The sequence below is a fragment of the Pseudophryne corroboree genome, chromosome 6, assembly GCF_028390025.1.
Source record: "Pseudophryne corroboree isolate aPseCor3 chromosome 6, aPseCor3.hap2, whole genome shotgun sequence".
Lineage (NCBI taxonomy): Eukaryota > Metazoa > Chordata > Amphibia > Anura > Myobatrachidae > Pseudophryne > Pseudophryne corroboree.
The window spans coordinates 514,344,674-514,368,566 of record NC_086449.1 but is presented as its reverse complement, the minus strand read 5'-3'; the positions used below and the strand labels follow the sequence as shown (position 1 = coordinate 514,368,566).

The 23,893-nt window shown below is 44.0% G+C and overlaps 1 protein-coding gene across 1 annotated transcript in view; it reads left to right on the top strand.

Annotated features, from left to right (window-relative positions):
- The window catches only part of TPH2 (tryptophan hydroxylase 2), a 430,635-nt gene that overhangs the window by 61,693 nt on the left and 345,049 nt on the right, over nucleotides 1-23,893 (top strand). The window contains exon 3 of the mRNA XM_063927454.1: nucleotides 14,935-15,118. Within this exon, the coding sequence (XP_063783524.1) occupies nucleotides 14,935-15,118 (184 nt within the window). The remainder of the gene's footprint in view (nucleotides 1-14,934; nucleotides 15,119-23,893) is intronic.

The following is a 23,893-nucleotide window of genomic DNA, read 5'->3' as shown; positions in this document are numbered from 1 at the left end:
AGGTGGCTCCTTCCACCATTTGCACGCCCCCTGCAAGTGCTGGAAGGAGCACTCACAGTCCAGTTTCTGATATTCAAATTGAAGATGTCACTGTTCAAGTACACCAGGATGAGGATATGGGTGTTGCTGGCGCTGAGGAGGGCGTTGACGATGAGGATTCTGATGGTGATGTGGTTTGTTTAAATCAGGCACCGGGGGAGACACCTGTTGTCCGTGGGATGAAGAAGCCCATTGTGATGCCTGGGCAAAATACCAAAAAAGCCACTTCTTCGGTGTGGAATTATTTCTCCACAAATCCGGACAACAGGTGGTCAAGCCGTGTGTTGCCTCTGTCAATCTGTAATAAGTAGGGGTAAGGATGTTAACCACCTAGGAACATCCTCCCATTCATCAGATGTCAGTGTCATGTTGTGAAACTTTGGGTAAGAGCGTAAGCAGTCCACTGACACCTAAATCCCTTCTTCCTCTTGTACCCAAGCTCCTGCAAGCCACACCACCGACTCCCTCAACGTCAACTTCCTCCTCAGTCAGGAACGTCAGTAGTCCTGCAGGCCATGTCACTGGCAAGACTGAGGAGTCCTGTCCTAACCAGGATTCCTCCGGAGGATCCTTGAGTGGTATGCCTGCTGTTGCTGCCACTGCTGTTGTTGCTGCTGGGAGTCAATCGTCATCCCAGAGGGGAAGTCGGAAGGCCACTTATATTACTTCAACTAAGCAATTGACTGTCCAACAGTCCTTTTTGAGGAAGATGAAATATGACAGCAGTCATCCTTTTGCAAAGCGGATAACTGAGGCCTTGACAGCTATGTTGGTGTTAGAGGTGCGTCCGGTATCCGCCATTAGTTCAGTGGGACTTAGAGAATTGTTTGAGGTACTGTGTCCCCGGTATCAAATCCCATCTAGGTTCCACTTTACTAGGCAGGCGATACCGAGAATGTACAGAGACGTCAGAAAAAGCGTCCTCAGTGTCCTGCAGTTGTACCCGCTGTCCACTTAACCACGGACATGTGGACAAGTGGAACAGGGCAGACTAAGGACTATATGACTGTGACAGCCCACTGGGTAGATGTATGGCCTCCCGCAGCAACAACAGCAGCGGCACCAGTAGCAGCATTTCGCAAATGCCAACTTTTTCCTAGGCAGGCTACGCTATGTATCACCACTTTCAGTAAGAGGCACACCGCTGACAACCTCTTACGGAAACTGAGGGACATCATTGCACAATGGCTTTCCCCAATTAGACTCTCCTGGGGATTTGTGATATCGGACAACGCCACTGATATTGTGCGTGCATTACATCTGGGCAAATTCCAGCACGTCCAATGTTTTGCACATACAATTAATTTGGTGGTGCCGAATTTTTTGAAAAATTACAGGGGCATGCAGTGTCAGACTGGAGCATAAAGGGCCCTCGGGGGGTATGCAGTGGTAGGGGCCCATGATTAGAGGTGTGGCCAGCCTCCAAAGGGGGCGTGGCCAGCCACCACAGAGGTTTGGCTAACCATTATAGAGTACCTGGTCTGGACTCCTTGATAATTTATATAGTAATTAATGCTAGTGATGCATGATAATGTGCCAGATTAATGACAGCAATGTACTGTAGAGGATACATCATAATCCTGTGCAGTATAAGGTAACATATGTATAATATATAATTCAAGTGCACAGTCTAGAACCTGATCCCTAGGGGAGAAGGGCCCCCCAGATAGTGGGGCCTACCAGTGGTTTCCCCTGTACCCCTGTGGGCCAGTCCGATCCTGGTGGCATGCAGAAGATGTTGTCGGTGGCCCGAAAAAAATTGTGGGCTACTTTCGGCATTCAGCCACCACGTGCTGAAGACTGGAGCGCCATCAAAAACTCCTGAACCTGCCCTGCCATCAACTGAAGCAAGAGGTGGTACCGAGGTGGAATTCAACACTCGATATGCTTCATAGGATGGAGGAGCAGCAAAAGGCCATTCAAGCCTATACATCCACCTATAATATAGGCAAAGGAGGGGGAATGCACCTGACTCAAGCGCAGTGGAGTATGATTTCTGTCTTGTGCAAGGTTCTCCAACCCTTCGAACTTGCCACATGTGAAGTCAGTTTAGACACTGCCAGCTTGAGTCAGGTGATTCCCCTCATCAGGCTTGTACAGAAGCAGCTGGATAAATTGAAGGAGGAGCGATTCCGCAAAGTATGTGGGACTTGTGGATGGAGCCCTACATTCGCTTTGCCAGGATTCAAGGGTGGTCAATCTGTTGAAATCAGAGCACTACATTCTGGCCACCGTGCTCGATCCTAGGTTTAAAGCCTATGTTGTATCTCTCTTTCCAGCAGACACAAGTCTGCAGAGATTCAAAGACCTGCTGGTGAGAAAATTGTCAAATCAAGTGGAACGTGGCCCATCAACAGCTCCTCCTTCATTTTCTCCTGAAACTGGGGCTGCGAGGAAAAGGATAAGATTTCCTAGCCCATCTACTGGTGATGATGCAGGGCAGTCAGGAGCGAGTGCTGACATCTGGTTCGGACTGAAGGACCTGCCAATGATTACGGACATGTCTACTGTCACTGCATATGATTCTGTCACCATTAAAAGAATGGTGGAGGATTATACGAGTGAAAGCATCCAAGTAGGCATGTCAGACAGTCAGTACGTATACTGGCAGGAAAAAGAGGCAATTTGGAGGCCCTTGCACAAACTGGCTTTATTTTACCTAAGTTGCCCCCCCCCCTCCAGTGTGTACTCCGAAAGAGTGTTTAGTGCAGCCGGTAACCTTGTCAGCGATCGGCGTAGGAGGTTACTTCCACTAAATATGGAGAAGATGATGGTTATCAAAATTATTTATAAATTCCTCCGGGAAGACCTTTACCAGCAATTGCCTCCAGAAAGTACACAGGGTCCTGTGATGGTGGATTCCAGTGGGGACAAGTTAATACTCTGTGAGGAGGAGGATGTACACAGTGAAAGGGGTGAGGAATCGGAGGATGAGGTTGAGGTCGATATCTTGCCTCTGTAGAGCCAGTTTGTGCAAGGAGAGATTGATTACTTCTTTTTTGGTGGGGGGCCCAAACAAACCAGTCATTTTAGCCACAGTCGTGTGTCAGACTCTGTCGCTGAAATGATTGCTGACTCTGTCGCTGAAATGATTGCTTTGTTAAAGTGTGCATGTCCTGTTTATACAACATAAGGGTTGGTGGGAGGGCCCAAGGACAATTCCATCTTGCACCTATTTTTCTTCCTTGTATCATGTGCTGTTTAGAGACTAGTTTTTTTAAGTGCCATCCTGTCTGTCACTGCAGTGCCACTCCTAGATGGGTCAGGTGTTTATGCCGCACACTTGTGTCGCTTAGCTTAGTCATACAGCTACCTCATTGCTCCTCTTTTACTCCTTTGCATGATGTGCTGTTCGGGGCCTATTTTTTAAATCTGCCATCCTGTCTGCCACTGCAGTGCCACTCCTAGATGGGCCAGGTGTTTGTACCGCACACTTGTGTTGCTTAGCTTAGTCATCCAGCCACCTTGGTGCAACCTTTTGGCCTAAAAACAATATTGTGAGGTGTTCAGAACAGACTGGAAATGAGTGGAAATTAATGCTATTGAGGTCAATAATACCGTAGGAGAAAAATTACCCCCAAATTCTGTTATTTTAGCTGTTTTTATTTTTTTTCCAAAAATCATCCAGATCCAAAACCAAAACATGAAAGGGTGGTTTTGGCAAAACCAATCCAAAACCAAATCCAAAACCAAAACACGAGCGGGGAATTAGAACCAAAACCAAAACCCGAAAAGTGCCAGCCACACATCTCTAGTTATGACTGACTGGAGGTAGCATCCAGTTCAGTTCAGTTCAGCATCAGTTCTGTCTTTGGCACTGAGCACCAAAAAGTCTAGTTACGCCTCTGCGTACATTCACTCAAAATTACGAGAATAAACACATCTCTTATACATAGATGGCAGCACAAAACTGGGATGCTTGTTCTATTCTGTCAGAATAATGTTTGGCAGGCATTAGGGTCATGGTGTAAACACAATACATATGTAAAATGTTAAAGCAAGTAACATGTTACTTACAATAGTAATAACCACACTGTGCTAAACGTACATAGCTAAAGAAAAGTGTAATTTTGTAGATTAAAACAAACTAATTTATTTCATTAGGCATGCAGCACACTAAACAGCATTCCCTGCATCACTGTAAACACCATCAGCTGCCCGTGATTTTGCAATTATTAGCTTGATCAGCGGAACTTGCGTCACTCTCTAGCTACTCAGCCTGTGCTGTTGATGCGTTCACAATTTCTGTAATCTGTTTTGCAAATATTGCAATTGCAACACCCACTACACGCCCCTCATCGCAGATATTGCGGACCCATCCCACTGACAAGCCTCCACCCCAAACACCAGACTTGGCACGTGCGCACTGTCTTCTGTTTGATTATGTATGCATGCACAGTGTGCCAATAATTGCTCATTACATGATTATTCGCATTTGCAACTGATGCTGAATGAGGGCCTCTGTGGCTATAATGAGATGAGTGCCCCACTGCTCAAAGTTTGGCACAAAACATTCAAATTTGTGTTCAATTTTCCAACCCACCAAACCCTGCACAAGATAATACCCCATTTAGACTGCCGCAATAACGCAAGTTATTGCCGGGTTGACCCGGATCGTGGCTCAGTCTGAAAGGGGCCAGGAAAGATAAAGTAAGTAAAGTAAATAGATGCCAATTATTGGCTTCCCTGATCTGATGCTGCATCCACAGACGCAGCCATTGCCTCAACTGCATGACCATCAGACATCTGAGTAACCCTTAGTTTATTTAGCATGTCGGGTGAAATCACACTGCCGGTGCCAGTGACACTACGTCCATGGACATGCCCCCATTTACTGGAGCGCTCCCCATCGCTGCCCCAAAACGCAAGCAATGCCATGATTTTGGGGCACAACAACCAACGTCACAGAAACAGATCTGCACAAGCGCAATGCATCTCCTGTGGATGCGCATATCTGCAGACATTGGGGATGTACGTCAATATTGAATTTATGTACATTTCTGTGTTAGGCCCATAGTCCAGAGTCTAGTTCATAAATTAGGCATGCACATTTCTATTCATGTTTGTTGGATTGCATTGACTGCATGACAATGACAGAAAGATATAAGACTCCTTTCCCAGAAGAACAATAACTGAATTCCAAAATGCAACTATGAACACTGTTTCTAGTAATGTAATGTAACTTACATCTCACTGAAATCCATGAGGCAAGAGGCTGTGAGTCATCAGGAGATTTATCTGTAGACTCTGAGAATGTGAGATGCAACTAAAAACTCTCAAAGTTCTCTAATACGATTAGAACACATTTCCGTATAGTATTTTCCAGTTTGCTTCTGCAGCTAGCATAGTAGCCAGAAGGGGGCGACTTCATAACAAACTTGGGAAATTCATATGAAAAAGCTCAGAGTAGTTTGTTAACAAAAAATAAAAAGATAATAACTGAATCATTTAAATTGTACTTTGTATTTTTCTTTGGCAATGATTAAACAAAATGTATTTATTTATTACTAGCAACTAAAATAGTAGCAAAAGAAAGCATATTTGTAATGGCAAAAAATATAGGGCTAATGTGTCACATTTAACTGATAACTAAGAAGAGCTATACAGTGCTAGGTGATCATGAATATGTTATATCATCCTCTCTTCACCATCTCATTCAATATTTATATATGCTGTAATATCGAGAATAATGCAAGTGTCCAGTGGTACAGTTGTCTGTACTCATGTAAGGAGAGGCTAATAACTTGCATGGTGGAGTCCTTAGTTGGAGAACATTAATCATTGTAAAAAAACAACAACAACAATAAACAAACAAAACAAACAAACAAACAAACAACACAGGAAATAATAATAATAAAGTGCTTTTAATCTCCCCAGGTTTCCGTATAAAAATGGGTCTTTGTTCTTGCTACATCTGCCTCCTCAAACATTTGTTAATGTATATGGGTTATAAATAATTTCTGAAGGCTTTTCTTTGATGTGAGCAGATCTAACAACATTTCTAAAGCTTCAGTGGTTATCCTCAGTTGTGTGGTTTCTTAGAATATCGAGATAGCTGAATGGAAGTAGAGTGGCGTCTTCACGTATGATCCAGAGCCAGGAAAAAAGCTTATGTCCCTTTATTTAAATATAGTACCATGGAAATACAAAATATGTGCCTGCAACAATCCTAATACAGTAGCCTACACCATTAACTTGATTGATACAGGTTAGAGGGGCTGTACATGTCCTCCCACTTTCAAATGAGTTACAAATGAGTGACACATAGGTGCACTGTGGTCCTGATTCAAAGATGTACATTAACTCCAATGGTTTGAGATCTGCATAGTCAAACGCAGGCTGGGTTTCCAGTTGCCCAGAAACTCTGCTTCCCCGCAGCCTGGTCAGCGGCTAATACATGTAGTATAAAGGGTGGAATGGAGATGCTGCACATGCCCAGTGGCAGCAGATTTTCCTACCATGGGGCCGATTCAATTGTTCTTGCGCCCCTTGCTGGGCGTCTTTAGCAATGGACGGCTAACGGAGCTATTCAATCGTTGCTCCGTTCAGACGCCTATTGCCAGTTAAGGCACCTGTCAGCTTCCGGGTTTAGCTGCGATTGGCGTCCAAAGTCTGGGTTTAGGCACTTTGGGTGCCTCAACTATGGACTTTTAAAGAGAGGATTTTGAGACTTACCAATAAATCCATTTCTCTGAATCCACTCGGGGACACTGGAGATTTCTTAGACAGCTGGGGGTGTGAAGGGATGCAGACCAGCGCTAGCACAATAACAAAAAAAATTATGCACAGCTGGCTCCTCCTCCTTAATGCCCCATAATCCCCCCCCAGTTTGAAAAATAGATGGAGAGAAGAGGGTACATGAAAAATCCAGGCCATAGGAGAAGGAACAGCACCGAGGCAGGTGTCCAGTGTCCCTGAGTGGATTCAGAGAAATGGATTTATCGGTAAGTACCAAAATCCTCTTTTCTTTTTCATCCAGTAGGGGACCCTGGAGATTTCTTAGACAACTGGGGATGTCCCAAAGATACTACCATGGGCAGGAGTGTTGTCCAAAGCCTGAAGAACCAAACGTCCAAACCTTGCATCTCTAGATGCAAATGTATCAAACTTGTAGAAGCGAGTGAATGTGTTTGCAGATGACCAAGTTGCAGCTCTGCAAAGCTGGGTAGTGGAGTCTCCTCTAGCCACAGCCCATGAAGCACCCACTGATCTGGTGGTATGAGCACCTACCTGAAATGGAACTCTCTTACCACTAGAGAGATATGCCTGCTTTATGGTTAGTCGTATCCATCTCGCCAAAGTTTGTTTTGAAGCCGGCCAGCCCTTTCTGGGACCATCATACAAGACAAACAAAGCAACAGACTTCCTAATGGACTTTTTAGCCTGTACCTACCTGTAAGGCTCTGACCAGATCCAAGGCAAAGTCCCTGTCAGCCGATCACTGGAAGGAGGGGACCACAATCGGCTGGCTTATGTGGAAACCTGAAACCACCTTAGGCACAAACTCTGCTTTTGTATGTAGCTCCGCTCTGTCTTCATGAAAAACTTTTATACGATAGAGCCCCTATCTCTAAGACCCTCCTCGCTGAAGCTAAAGCTAAAAGCGGGACTACTTTCCAGCTCAAGTATTTCAGATCTGCCTTTTCCAAAGGCTCAAAAACTGGCGATTTTAAGAATTCAAACACCAAATTTAGATCCTACGGAGCCATGGCAGGACGAAAAGGTGGTTGTATTCTCAACATGCCCTGCAAAAATGTCTGGACCTCATGCAAGTCTGCCAGACGTTGCTTAAAAAGGATTGAGAGGGCTGAGACCTGAACCTTCAAGGATCCCAATCTCAAACCACCATCCAAACCATTTTGGAGAAACCTCAAAAGTCTAGTAAGGCGGAAATCTCTGGGATTCCAGCCCTTAGAATGGCTCCAGTCCATGTACCTCTTCCAGATTCTGTAGTAGTATCCTGCAGTGACTGGCTTCCTTGCAGTTATCATGGTAGGAATAGCCAATTTCGGGATACCTCTGTCTCTCAGTATCCTGGTCTCAAGAACTATGCCAACAAACACAGACGATTTAGATCTGGGTGAAGGAATGGGCCTTGTGACAAAAGGTCCTCCCTCTGTGGCAGTTTCCAAGGATCTTCCGCCAGAAGTCCCCTCAGGTCCGAGTACCAACTCATGTGAGGCAAATCTGGGGCTATTAAAATCACCCACGCTCTTTCCTGTTTGACCTTTTGTTAACATTCTTGGTAAAAGAGGGAACAGTGGGAAGACATACACCAGATCGTATGTCCAGGAAATCGCCAGCACTTCCACCGGCTCTGCTGCTGGATCCCTCATCCTGGCCACATATCTTGGCAGATGATAGTTGTTCCGAGAGGCCATTAGGTCTATTTGCGGTAGACCCCACCGTCGTATCACTGCCTCAAATACCTGTGGATGTAGACACCACTCCCCTGGATGCATGTCTTGACGACCTATTCTCCACTGGGATGAAAACTGCCGACAGGATTATGTTGCGCTTTTCTGTCCAAGACCGAATCCTTGTGGCCTCCTTTAAAGTAATGCGGCTTCTTGTTCCTCCCTGATGGTTTATGTATGCTGTCGCAGTCACATTGTCCGACTGTACTCTCACGTGCTGAGCCCATACTAGGTCTTCCACTAGAAGAAGTGCATTGTAAATGGCTCTCAAGTCCAGTACATTTATTGGAAGACTGCCCTCCTGTTGCATCCGTATTCCCTGAAACTGATGGTTGTCCAATACGGCTCCTCATCCTCTGAGACTGGCATCTGTAGTCAAAATCTTCCAGTCCCAGGCTCCAAACCTCTTTCCCGCCGATAGATTCTTGTGAACTGACCACCAGATTAACGAGGTCCTTGCTTGGGGTGACAAGCAAATCCTTCTGTGAAGTAAATGCATGCCTGCCCCCTGAGCAATTAAATATAGCTGAAAGGGTCTGGAATGCAGCCTGCTGTATTGAATAGCCTTGAAAGATGCAACCATCTTCCCTAGAAGCCGTACGCAAAGGTGTAGGGAGACCGTCTGTTTCTGTAGAACCTGACGAACCATTTTCTTGATGTCTCGAATCTTGTCTTCCGGGAGAAACACCTTCATCTGTAACATGTCTAAAATGAGGCCAAGCAATTGAATCCTCTGCATTGGTTGCAGATTGGATTTCCTGAAATTCACAATCCAGCCGTGTTGAATCAGAAACTGATGAGTGATCTGAGCATCGCGGATCAACTGGTCCTGAGAGGGAGCCTTGATCAGAAGGTCGTTCAGTTACGGTATTATCGTTACCCCTAATGATCTCAATTTCGCTACCATGACTGCCATGATCTTTGTGAAGACTCTCTGGGCTGATGATAGGCCAAACAGTAGAGCTCTGAACTGGTGATGATTCTTGCCCACTGCAAACCGTAAATAGGCTTGGTGTGGAGTCCAAATTGGGACGTGCAGGTATGCATCCTTTATGTCCATCGACACCATGAACGCCCAATGCTTGAGTCCCGAAATCACTGACTGTATTGATTCCATCTTGAATCTGTAAACCATCAGGAATTGATTTAACACCTTTAAATTGAGGATTGGCCTGCCAGACTCATCTGGTTTTGGTACTACAAAAAGATTTGAATAAAATCTTGTTCTTCTTTGAGAAGTTGGGACAGGTATAATTACTTCCGTCTGCAGTAACTTTTGAATAGCCGTGTCTAATGCCACCGGTCTTTGAGGGCACTGAGGAAGACCTGTCGTAAAGAACTGACAGTGAGGGCGGTTTAGAAAATCTATCTTGTAACCCTGGGAGATGATATTGTTGATCCAGACCTCTGGTGAGGTTTCAGCCCAGGTTTACCGTAACCTTTCCAACCTTGCGCCCACCATAGGAGACCCCAGGTGAGTTGGAAGACCGCCATGCCATGGTCTTGTCAGCAGGTTTAGGGTCCTGTTTTTAGGTTGTGGACTGGTAACGGCCTCATCCTCTGTTTCCACAAGCCTGACCGCCAAAACCTCAGCCTCTAGCTGACCCCTAAATCGGAACACAGTTTGGAAGCTATCCACAGCTGGAAAATTTATTTTGCTGTCACAACACGGCCATGTGTGAGTAATTCCCAACCTTAAATTGGACACTACTAGATAAAGGAGTGCACTGATTAGTGGACTGGATCCAGAGTCTTTATGATTATATCTGTGTATCACCAATAGATAAGTTTCCTTATACATACCAGATATTGTTTTTATCATCTAATTATGTATTAAATTAAACTGTTCTTATCTATTCATTCTAAGTAGCCCTGTTTTTCTGTTTTGTCTTCTGTGTGTGTGTGTCTACGGATCTGAGTACTCAGTGATCGCAGCAGAGGGGCAATATGGTAGGTGGCTTACCAAGATCGTTGGGCCTGCACATGGCTGCAGTACTGTATTACATAAACTGCACTTTGTTTGGGGCAGACAATAGCTTGTTACATGCTAATTATGCATCCTTAATGGGCTGGCAACACTCGCTCTAAAATCAAACATTCAAAAAAAAACCTCCACAAGTCCTACGTTTGCCCCTGATCTGCCGATGCATAGGGCATACAAGCGATTCTTATCACTTGTAGTGCCCTGCACACTGCAGCCTGACTGACAGGCTGCAACCATTTGGGGTTTGGGCGATGGGGCGATGGGGAGCGTTTTATAAAAGGAGGGACTTGTGAGCCTCAGTTTATTGCAGTGCTGCAAGTATGGCGGTACGGCGTACTGGAAAAAAATTCCCAGCCGGTACGCCATACCGCCGGGCCGTCCACCATACTTGCATCCTGCTGGCTGCTATGTGAGGGGAGCACCTCTCCTGCTCCTCAATTCTCAGTGATGTCCGGTCTCCAGCGGCTGTGGGATGAATCTCAATAAGGCACCGGTTTGCTAGCCTATCAGAGCTTGCGGACCGGCAGCTGTGGCTCCTGATTGGCTAGCGAACTGGCACCTCATTTGAGATACCTGCCGCCAGAGAACGGACTTCATGAGCTTTGAGGGGCAGGAGAGGCGCGAGCTACACTCTCCTCCCCTCACACAGCAGCAACAGAGGCAGCGGTGGGGGGGGGGGGGGGGCTCTGGGGCAATGTATATCTGGTACTGTGGTGGTATTTATGTATCTGGCACTGTGGGGCAATGTATATCTGACACTGTGGGGAAATGTATATCTGGCACTGTGGGGGCATTTGTGTATCTGGCACTGCGGGGGCATTTGTGTATCTGGCACTGTGGGGGCATTTATGTATATCTGGCACTGTAGGGGCATTTGTGTATCTGGCACTGTGGGGGCATTTGTGTATCCGGCACTGTGGGGGCATTTGTGTATCCGGCACTGTGGGGCATTTGTGTATCCGGCACTGTGGGGGCATAACTGGCACTGTGGGGGCATTTGTGTATCCGGCACTGTGGGGCAATGTATATCTGCACTGTGGGGCAATGTATATCTGCACTGTGGGGCAATGTATATCTGGCACTGTGGGGCAATGTATATCTGGCACTGTGGGGCAATGTATATCTGCACTGTGGGGCAATGTATATCTGGCACTGTGGGGCAACGTATATCCTGCACTATTGGGGTAATATGTGTATATCTGGCCCCCCATATGTGTATCATGCCCCCATTTTCATTGGCCACGACCCATGTGGCCAATGAAACACCCATTTTTTAGCACGCGTGCACACAGTACCTATAAGACATTTTTTCTACTTGCACCACTGGTTTATAGGCATTACGAAGCCAGGGTCTGCATCTTCTGATGCAGTTTACAGCTTCTGCAGTGTGATTTACCCAGATATACTGAGTAACCCGATGCAACAGCGGATCACATAAGCCGGCAGTGGTGTCTTAACTCAAGACATCTCCTGCGACATTTGCATATTATAGATGCTAACTGCGATCACCTATAAATCACATCCTGTGTTCCTGAATTGCAACAATGCTTGCAGGTATTTCTGCCTGTCTTCAGGCGCCAACACAACAGGGACAATAGTATCTATAGTAGAGATGAGCGGGTTCGGTTACCAGAAAACTGAACCCACCCAAATTTAGGGGTTCTGAGCAGAAACGAGTCCTGGCTCAGTTCTTCCTGCTGGGCTTGGATCCAAAAATAAGGCAAAACACAGAGATCCTGGCATCGGATCACTGTGTTTTGGTCTGGTATTGTCTGTCTGATCCAATCAGCGGTGGCTACCATGGTAACAGGAACTAGTTGGCTGAGAGTGAGCCAACTAGAGTCTTGTTACCATGTTAGCGGCCACTGATTAGATCTGGCAGGCAGAAGTGCCTGAAAGCAGGAGAGCGACCTGTCTGTCACATGGGAAGCCGGCTGCTGCTGATTATGGGCCTAGGCCCTCATTCCGAGTTGTTCGCTCGGTAAAAATCTTCGCATCGCAGCGATTTTCCGCTTAATGCGCATGCGCAATGTCCGCACTGCGACTGCGCCAAGTAAATTTGCTATGCAGTTAGGAATTTTACTCACGGCTTTTTCATCGTTCTGGCGATCGTAATGTGATTGACAGGAAATGGGTGTTACTGGGCGGAAACAGGCCGTTTTATGGGCGTGTGGGAAAAAACGCTACCGTTTCCGGAAAAAACGCAGGAGTGGCCGGAGAAACGGAGGAGTGTCTGGACGAACGCTGGGTGTGTTTGTGACGTCAAACCAGGGACGACAAGCACTGAACTGATCGCAGATGCCGAGTAAGTCTGGAGCTACTCAGAAACTGCTACGAGGTGTGTAATCGCAATATTGCGAATACATCGTTCGCATTTTTAAGATGCTAAGATTCACTCCCACTAGGCGGCGGCTTAGCATGAGCAAATCTGCTAAAATCCGCTTGCGAGCGAACAACTCGGAATGAGGGCCCTAATTCTGAGTTGATCGCAGCAGCAAATTTGTTAGCAGTTGGGCAAAACCATGTGCACTGCAGGGGAGGCAGATATAACATGTGCAGTAAGAGTTAGATTTGGGTGGGTTATTTTATTTCTGTGCAGGGTAAATACTGGCTGGTTTATTTTTACACTGCAAATTAGATTGCAGATTGAACACACCACACCCAAATCTAACTCTCTCTGCACATGTTAAATCTGCCTCCCCTGCAGTGCACATGGGGGGTGATTCCAAGCTGATCGCAGCAGGAAATTTTTTAGCAGTTGGGCAAAACCATGTGCACTGCAGGGGAGGCAGATATAACATGTGCAGAGAGAGTTAGATTTGGGTGAGTTATATTGTTTCTGTGCAGGGTAAATACTGGCTGCTTTATTTTACACTGCAAATTAGATTGCAGATTGAACACACCCCACCCAAATCTAACTCTCTCTGCACATGTTATATCTGCCTCCCCTGCAGTGCACATGGTTTTGCCCAACTGCTAAAAAAATTCCTGCTGCAATCAACTTGGAATTACCCCTCATAGTTTTGCCCAACTGCTAACAAAATTCCTGCTGCGATCAACTTGGAATTACCCCCCATGTGCACTGCAGGAGGGGCAGATATAACATGTGCAGAGAGAGTTAGATTTGGGTGGGGTGTGTTCAAACTGGAATCTAAATTGCAGTGTAAAAAATAAAGCAGCCAGTATTTACCCTGCACAGAAACAAAATAACCCACCCAAATCTAACTCTCTCTGCAAATGTTATATCTGCCCCCCCCCCCCCCCCCTGCAGTGCACATGGTTTTGCCCAATTGCTAACAAACTTGCTGCTGCGATCAACTCAGAATTACCCCCTGTGGGTGGAGGAGTTATGTCGGCTGCAGCTGTTTACTGGTGTGGGGGTGGTACTCTCCGGCAGCTGCTGCTCCTGTAATCTGGTGGCGGAGGGGAAGGGGGCCAACTGCTGCTGTGTTCTTCTTAGCCTTCTAATAAATTAATTCATATGTTATTAATGTTAAAATACTGTAGGTCAAAAAAGGCGCAAATTATGTAATTTTTGTTGTTTCTATCAATTAAACAAATAATAATAATACAGATCCAAAACCAAAACCGTGATTTGGTTTTGGCATAACTAAAACCAGACAACAAATTAGAACCAAAACCAGCAAAAATGGTCCAGCACACATCTCTAGTACAGTATATGGACACCAAATAGCATTATAATTTGCAATGCAGAGTAGCTGCTGTAGATTTTCCACCAATCACTGACCAGTGTGTGGTAATCTGACCAATCATTCCTATTGGTTTACAAAAATCAATAGAAAATATAGCATCTAAATGACATAGGTATGACTGGAGCTTGGCGATTTAGAATAACTACATTGGGTCTAGTTACTGTAAAAAAAAAGTATTATACATTTCTATGGGAAATAATTACATCTATGTTTCTTAGCTACAAAGCTACCCCAGTGACAATACCTTAATTTAATACAATTGTGTTTTAATGTGTTTGAGGTAGAGAACAGTGAATTTTGCTCCTATTATTTCTCCTAATAATTTAAGACCTTGGTTCAGGATTTGTATAAAATCACATGGACTAAATACATTTCCCTTATGTTTAATAAATGTAGTGCTGGAATCAGGTTGTTAGCCACTTCAATATAAAGGTGTCATTACATTATCCTAGTTTTCCTGAGCTCTCTATTAGAAACATGCCTACATTTTCAATTATTAATTCATTCAAGAACCTCAACCTGTACAAGTCCCGAAAATTCTAAAACATAAAAGAATAACATTGAAGAAGCTGGCAATGTAAAGCAAGGCATGCAGTACATAGAACAATAGATTAAATTTGTCTGAAGGTGTAAATTCAATTTAATAATAAAGCTCTGAAACGTTTAGACTATTGTATGCATTACTAAAATTGCTCTCCCAACCCCAATTAAAAACAGCAACAGGGGATTATTGTTTGCTCTCATGTAGTATATTCATTGTTTTTATTCTTTGTATCTGCAGGAAAAATATGTCAGCATTATACATATTGAGTCAAGGAAGCCCAAAAAAGGCAGCTCAGAGGCTGAGATCTACATAGAATTTGAATGCACTAAGAAAAAATCCCAGGAACTAATTCATCTGATAAAGCTTCAGCCGAACATCATCTCTTTGAATCCAGCAGAGAGGAAATGGAGAGAAGATGAAGGCAAGACTTCTATTTCATAGATAATGATTGCTTTCTGTAATTACAATATCTACATTTAGTCATTTAGTCACATTGTAAAAGTCTGTATTTTAACATACTGTATTCAAATGATTATATAGCCCAATAAGAAATGGCACCCTCACAAATGTCTATGGTACAATTTTTATTCCGTGTCGGAATTTAGGGCTGGACTCATGTTTATTTTATCCCATCTCTGCAAACTCACTGACTGCCAGTAAGTAAATACATTTTACATAATATAGAATGCAACCCTTTTACTGCATGTCACTGTGAGATGTTGTTATCACTTATCAATCATTTTAGGCATAAAAAGATCTAGATCAATCACCTTAAATATGCTTACCACGAGGAATTCTGATGTTAACATCATGAATGAACTCGATGAAACATTCATTCACTTGTGGGGGCAGATGTATTCTTAATCACATTTTCAACGCGAGCATTGGGCCTAATTCAGAGTTGGCCTCTAATGCAGCCACATCGCAGTTTTCCGTACATCGGCAAACTGCACAAGTGCAGCAGCCCCCTCGCACCTGCACAGTCATTCACATTGCAGGTGCATCTCCGAAGGATGCGTCCGTAAGATGATGCCACACATGCTTAGCGGCCTTGCCCTGTGCAGGGCGGCCCACAGCATATGAGGTGATGGGCACAGATCTTGCTGCATATGCAGCGATCTGCGGCCATCTCCGAATAACCCTTATTATTAGTTTTTTTCATATGTAATCATGATGATTACAGATGGAGCCACGCTCATCTGAGGCGGCTCCATCGCAGGCATGCACTCCTGGCATGACTAGGCGATCCATAGTGAATGGGGCGCGTCTCCGTCACGGGCGCGCCCAGGCACAGACAGAGCCACGACTAGCGTGGCTCCATCTGTATAATCGGCTTTTCACCCAAATGTATTAAAGCGAGTTCAAATTCGAGTTGAGTTGGGTGTACAGTACAGTACAGAGTTGGGTGTACAGTACAGTATTAGACTGGCAAAATGTAGACATTCAAAATATAGGCAACATACTGTTAACAGGGGATGCGGTCAATTTATCTACAATAAAAATCCCAATGGTCAAAATCCCGACAACCGTTGACCAATGGTCACAATCCCGACAAGGTCCAAATTCCAACATGGTCAAAATACAGACATTTAAAATACACACAAGGTCAAAATACTGACATTTAAAATGTCGTCAGGTAGAAAAGTCGACATGAGTTTTTCATGATTTTTTCATTAAAACCGACTTGTTCATACTTTACCATCCCAGTTGACCCGGAGGGGGAATATGATAGTGTGCCGAGTGCAGTGAGGCACCGTGCCCAAAGCATGGTGAGCGCAGCGAGCCAATCAAGGGGACGCGGTACACTTATATGGTGTCCATGTCGACATACACACAAAAAGCCAATTAAAAACTTTTTGACCTGTCGACATTTTGAATGTTGATATTTTGACCTTGTCTGTATTTTAAATGTTGGTATTTTGACCTTGTCGGTATTTTGACCATGTCGGTATTTTGACCATCGGTTAATTGTTGTTGGGATTTTGACCATTTGGATTTTGATTGTAGGTATTTCATACTAAATCCACTGACAGTTACACTATTTAGACAACCAAAATGTCCACAAGGACTATATGGCAGTTAGAAGCCGAATTGTTGGTACTTTATCTCTCTCCATGTTATTTGTTTCCCAGGTTTGCTACATCAAAATAATAACGACAAAGAGGTGTATCTTGACAGAAGGAAGGATGCTAAGAACGTGATCACACGTGCAAAGGCAGAAGCTGTGGAGAAATGGCCCAGTCAGTAGATAAAGGGGGCAAAACTTTTTTTAAGTATATAAGTGAAAGGAGAAAATCATATGGAGGAATAATAAGACTTACAACAGAGAGTGAGAATTTGGTGGAGGGAGACAAGGCAATAGCAAATCATCCAAGGATACTAGCTAAACGATGTGCTGCTGGAACCATTAACAAAATTATTTAACCAGTCACTAGATTCAGGTGCCATTCCAGAAGACTGGAAAAGAGCAAATGTAGTTCCTTTGCACAAAAGTGGAAGCAAGAAAGAAGCAGGTAGCTACAGACCAGTAAGCATTACATCAGTAGTAGGGAAAGTAATAGAGAGTTGTGGAATATCTTAAATTAAACTATTTACAGATCCAAAACAGCATGGATTTACTGGTGGGAGATCATGCCAAACAAATCTTGTTGACTTTTTTGACTCTGACAAAAATAATAGATGAAGGGGGAGCTGTAGGTGTAGCATATCTAGACTTTAGTAAGGCTTTGACACTGTCCCACATCGCAGACTGCTAAATAAACTTGAAAGCGTGGGGTTGGATTATAAAACACTGCATCCCACCGCCTCCGCCACCCTGTGCCGCTCATGCCGATCCCCCTCCCCTGCATCCTATCAGCCTCCTGGTGCACTCCACAATCCCCCAACCTCCTCCTCCACTGTAACAGAGCCATTTGTTCTTCTGGCTGTAGGGAGGAAGAGGAGCCAGGGTCTCCCTGCACACGACACCTCCCGGGGCTAGTATCGCAGGGGGCCTCTGTCATCGCATTGCGATGCTAATTGCATATGTTAGTACATATGTGATTAGCATCGCTATGATGGGCGACGATATATGTTAGTACATCCCGCCCAGAGTCTCTGGGGGCAGCCCAGCATCTCCGGGAATGCTAAGCACGCCCCCACAGTGTTGTAACGTGGGACTTCCAATGGGGTCTTGCCCCTTTCTAAGAGGCCTTTTCTCATTCTGGACATGCACAGGGGGCTATATTGGCACACTAGGTGTCACCGACCCTGGTGCCGCCACTGATAGGGAGATCATTGTGTGTTAAGCAGAAGTCCTAAGAACAGGCTGACTTGAGAGCTGCGGAGTTTAGCTCCACATGATAGCTACACGTTAGTGAGGTAGTGCCAGACATTTGTTTATTTTCAGAATGATTAGGTCCTGAGTAGGGATGAGCGGGTTCGGTTCTCTGAGAACCTAACACTCCCCGAACTTTGAGATCCGAGCCCGGATCCAAGTCAGGCTCGGATTTGCGCACCTCACTCGGATCCGAATATGAGGCAAAATGTCATCATCCCGCTGTCGGATCTCTAGGGTTTTGAATTTTATATAAGGAGCCACGTCTCACTGCCATTTTCACCATGTACTTGGAGAGTGTACACACAGTAAGGACATGTTCCTTCTGTGTGTGCTCTGTACTGTTAAAAACAAGCTCTGTGCTGTTACAAAAAGGGAAGGGGGGCAAGAGAGTGTTCCTTCGGTTCTGTGTGTGCTCTGTCCTGTCACAAAAAGGGAAGGGCTGCAGGACAGAGAGTGTTCCTTCTCTGTGTGCTGTTAAGGGAAGGTGGGCATGAGAGAATTATTGTGGAGCAGAGGGGTTGTTATTTTGCAGGAGGCAGGAGAGTTCAGTTGATCTGTGGCTTTGTGTGTATGTGTGCTGCTGTGTTAGGGCTCTGCATACTAGTGCACTGCATATAGCATACTGTGGCTGTGTATAGGTCATGAGTCAGGGCCAGGTGTTCTCTGTCTATAAGGGGCTGTGTGACTGTGTACAGTCGTGCATCACACTACTGCTAATATCGTGTGTGTGTGTGTGTGTGTGTGATACAGAGAAATAAATATATTACATTTCTATTTGTGCATCACTCAGTGACTACTGGTACTGCGGCTGCCGTACACTACTGGTATATATATACTTTGTGTATCATACAGAGAAATAAATATATTTCTAATTGGTGCGTCACTCAGTGACTACTAGTAATACTGTACACTACTGCTAATATCCTCTGTGTGTGATACAGAGAAATAAATGTATTTCTAATTGTGCGTCACTCAGTGACTACTAGTAATACTGTACACTACTGCTAATATCCTCTGTGTGTGATACAGAGAAATAAATGTATTTCTAATTGTGCGTCACTCAGTGACTACTAGTAATACTGTACACTACTGCTAATACCCTCTGTGTGTGATACAGAGAAATAAATGTATTTCTAATTGGTGCGTCACTCAGTGACTACTAGTAATACTGTACACTACTGCTAATGCCCTCTTTGTGTGATACAGAGAAATTAATATACGTATTTCTATTGGTGAATCACTCTGACTACTAGTACAGTGGCTACCGTACACTACTGCTAGATATCCTCTCTGTGTGATCCAGAGCAAAATATATATTTCTATTGGTGCGTCATTCAGTGATGACTACCAGTACTGCCGTACATTACTACTATATATCCACTGTGTGTGATCCAAAGCAAAAAATATATTTCTATTGGTGCATCACTCTGACTACTAGTACAGCGGCTGCTGTACACTACTGCTAAATATCCTCTGTATGTGATCCAGAGCAAAAAATATATTTCTATTGGTGCGTCACTCAGTGATGACTACCAGTACTGCTGTATACTACTGCTATATATCTGTGTGTGATCCAAAGCAAAAATATATATTTCTATTGGTGCGTCACTCAGCAACGACTAGTACTACAGCTGCCATACACTACTGCTATATATCTGTGTGTGATCCAAAGTCAAAAATATATTCCTATTGTGTATTTGAAAGGGGTCATCTGTCCGTCCATCCAAGGGCTCCGCCCCAGTGTAAAATTAAAATAATAAAAGCTAAAAACAAAAAGCCTAAACTTATAAAAAATATATCTATTTTTTTTGTTTGTGCTGTACCCCAGTGTACTATACAATTTTTATTTTATTTTCATAAGTACTGTGACACTGCCGGTCAGACCGCAATATATTATTTCCTACTCATAAATGCATTGTACGGCGCTGTCGGTGTAGTGATCGCAGTGTGTAATTATTATATATATTTCTAATAAATTTGTGCGACACTGTAACCACCTATGTGTGACATAAATAATACTTCTACATATTTCTACTCATTTGTGCGACACTGTAACCACAGTGTGTGATATAAAAAAAATAATATATATTTTGATTTAAATTAATATTTTGGGCTGTGTCATCCCAGTGTACATCCAGGGACTGCAGCTGCTCCGTCCATCTAGGGGTGTTCTGTCAGTCGACCCAAAATAAAAACACATCTTATTTTTTTATATTTTGTGCTGTATCCTCCCAGAATACATCCAGGTGTACTCTGTCCATTTCAGGGTGTGGTGTCTGTAGCTCATATTCTTATTATAACTTATTGTCCTATTTTCATAACTCTTCTTATCACCACATTGTAATTAATTCAAATTAATATTATTAATAATCATTATAAATTTAAATTAAATGAATATAAATAAACTACCCACACTCGTATAGTGAACTTTCAGCATATCAAAGATATCTTGGAGGAAATGAAGAATTTGATTGTAAATAAATAAAATAAATTAAATTAAAATAAATTGAAATTAAAATAATTAAAATAAATTAAATCTAAAATATTGTCTTTCTTATTCTTCTTTGCCTTCATCATCTTTTTGTGAACTGAAATTTTGAGCCTTGCTTAATGCATCTGTTTTATATATATATATATATATATAGTGTAGAGGAGAAGAGTGGCACTCGAACGGACTTCTTACTTCACATAAACAGAATGGGCGCCGCACGCCACAATGGGTTAACGTTTCAGTTTTATTTTACAATAAAACGAAAGTTTTGTAAAGTTTTGTAAAATAAAACTGAAACGTTAACCCATTGTGGCGTGCGGCGCCCATTCTGTTTATGTGAAGTAAGAAGTCCGTTCGAGTGCCACTCTTCTCCTCTACACTATTTTGCCTTGCTGCCCAGCACTGCATTGGAGGCACCGAGGCACCTATACAGCCTGGAGACGGAGTGCCGGTACCCTTGCTACGTATATATATATATATATATATATATATTTTTTATTTTTTATTTTTTTATATTTTGTCCTCCCAGTATCCTGTCCAGCTACCTTGTCCTGTCCTGCTACCTCTGTGCAACCTTTTGGCTTAAACTGGATAAAAACAATATTGTGAGCTGTGAGGTGTTCAAAATAGTCTGGAAATGAGTGGAAATTAAAGTTATTGAGGTTAATACTGTAGGAACGAAAACACCCCCAAATTCTGTTATTTTAGCTCTTTTGATGATTTTTTTTTTTTAAATCCAGATCCAAAACCAAAACCCGCAAGGGTGGTTTTGTCAAAACCAATCCAGATCCAAAACACGAAGGAGATCCAGATCCAAAACACAAAACCCGAAAAATGGCCCGATAGACACCACTAGTCCTGAGTTACAGTATGGTTAGAGTCTGAGTTTTGCTGTATGTAGGACATTTGTGCACCAGAGCTAATTCCCAATCACAATTACTGGAGTTAGTAAGGGGCATATTAACAAATGTTATAATATTGTGATTTTTTTCCCCCTGTTAAATCTAATTTCTTATAGCCATATAGTGACCCTAAGAAATTATATTAATATGTTCATCCACGGTTAAATACACTAAGAGCCCACCTTGGCAAAGAATAGGAAGTAAAATGATAGCTTACGCTTTTCTTCTGGGTACGGATCTGGAAAGGCTAATGCGTATGTAATGACTGTCATAGACTGTCATGGCTTGCTCATAGGCTACATTGAGCTAATGCCATCATTCGCTACCCGCAGTGCCGTAACAGCCCTTTCCAGTGCCCTGTGCCGGCCACACACACTGACCTCATGTCAGGTGTGTAGCCAGAACTTTGAGGTCCCCATAGCAAAATTTAAAAGGGGCCCCCGTCCCAATGCTTCTAGAGAGACACTTCTGCAGCGAGCCAATGTGAAGGAGAGGGACAGCTGCAGCGGCGCCGCCACCAATTACATAGTGCTGCTGCGGCTACCGAGTCCCCCTCCCTCCCTCTTCTCCCCTGCCCCCGGAGCTGCGCCTCTCCTCTCTGGCGTCAACACACACACACACACACACACACACACACACACACACACACACACACACACACACGCAGCTTGTAATGAGTCAGTTTGACTCATTACAATGCTGCTGACTTTAGGCGAGGATGCGGGCAGTTGCTCCCTCAAGGCGACTGCGCCGTGTGCCATGCACCGCTGACACGCACGTAGTTACGGCTCTGAGAACAGCAACACCATGGGAGTATCCTCAGCATGCTTTGGGGCAGTGACCTGCGGTGGGGTGAGGCAGGTGAGGCAGAGCCTTTCCTGTCATGCTAACGTTTGTGCCAGAGTTTTGACTGTATAAAGTATATGAAAAATACAAAGAATATGTTTGAAATATCTTCTTTGCATTATTCTAATCAACTTTATAGCCAAAACTGTGGAGTAAAAAGTCTATGGCAGGTGAGGCAGTGTCTCCCCTGCCTATCTTTTCTGCACATCTCTGATCAAAACTCACCAAATTTCCAAAAGTACATAATGCTGCACCTGTGTATAATGCCCAGATGTACCTTTTGGCTCATATATTGCATGTAAATCTGGCGCTAGCCAGTGCCTCCTGAGCCATTTTGCTCACTGCACATCCCTGCCTTGGGGTGCTGTGTAGGCTGCATGTCTGGAGCATCTGGAAGCTCTGATGGTGCTGCAGCAGTGATACTGGCTGCAGGGTGCCATTCCAGACACACTGCTAGCCAGATGCTGGGACCGTGGGGCACCGACGGTGCCGCCCACAGGGATCTACTCTCTGTGTGGTGTCACCACTCGCACACCCCTGGTTACCGGGGCTAGGTTCAGAAAGATTTGATAACTTTGCCATTATTGCGGTCCCATACAGAAATATTGGGACTGCTTTTATTAATGATAGCAGGAGGCCTCTGAAAACTTCAGCTGTCTCATGATTGGACACAAGTCTTTCTATAATGCAGTGGTTCCCAAACTGTCTTCAATCACGGCACCCTAGAGTATAAGGATTTTTTTCACGGCAACCCTAGGATAAAAGTTTTTGTTTGATAAATTTAGAAACAAAAAATATTAAACTCAGTAAATTGTGCCTACCTGTCATCCTTAGGGTCAGATATATGGTGGTTTACAGAGTTGTAATTCTAATTGTCCACATGTTTTATTATTGCCTGCCACTAGTACTGGTTTTGCCTATCACTTTGACCATAAATAATTTGATTTGGTCTTGAACCAGGAACGTGCGGGGAGCTAAATGGCTCAAAAGGCATCGGCTAGGACCAGAGCCAGATTTACACACAATACTGTATATGAGCCACAAGAGTACATCTGGGCATTATACACAGGTGCAGCAGTATAAACTCCTGGACATTTTGTGAGTTTTGATAAGAGATGTGCAGAGTTTTGGCTATAAAATTGATTAGAATAATGCAAAGAAGATTTATTAAACATATTATTTGTATTTTTCATATATTTTATACAATCGGACCTCTGCCTCACCCCATCGCACGTCACTGTCCTGGACCACCATCCCCTGCAAAAGCCTTGCGGCACCCCAGGGTGCCTAGGCACACAGCGCCTAATTCAGACCTGATCACAGCAGCATAATTGTTCTCTAATGGGCAAAACCATGTGCAGTGCAGATGGGGTAGATATAATATGTGCAGAGAGAGTTAGATTTGGGTGGGGTCTGTTTAAACTAGAGATGTGCACCGGAAATTTTTCGGGTTTTGTGTTTTGGTTTTGGATTCGGTTCCGCGGCCGTGTTTTGGATTCGGACGCATTTTGGCAAAACCTCCCTGAAACCCCCCCTCAAAAACAGCTTAAATCATTTTGGGGTAATTTTGATCCCATAGTATTATTAACCTCAATAACCATAATTTCCACTCATTTCCAGTCTATTCTGAACACCTCA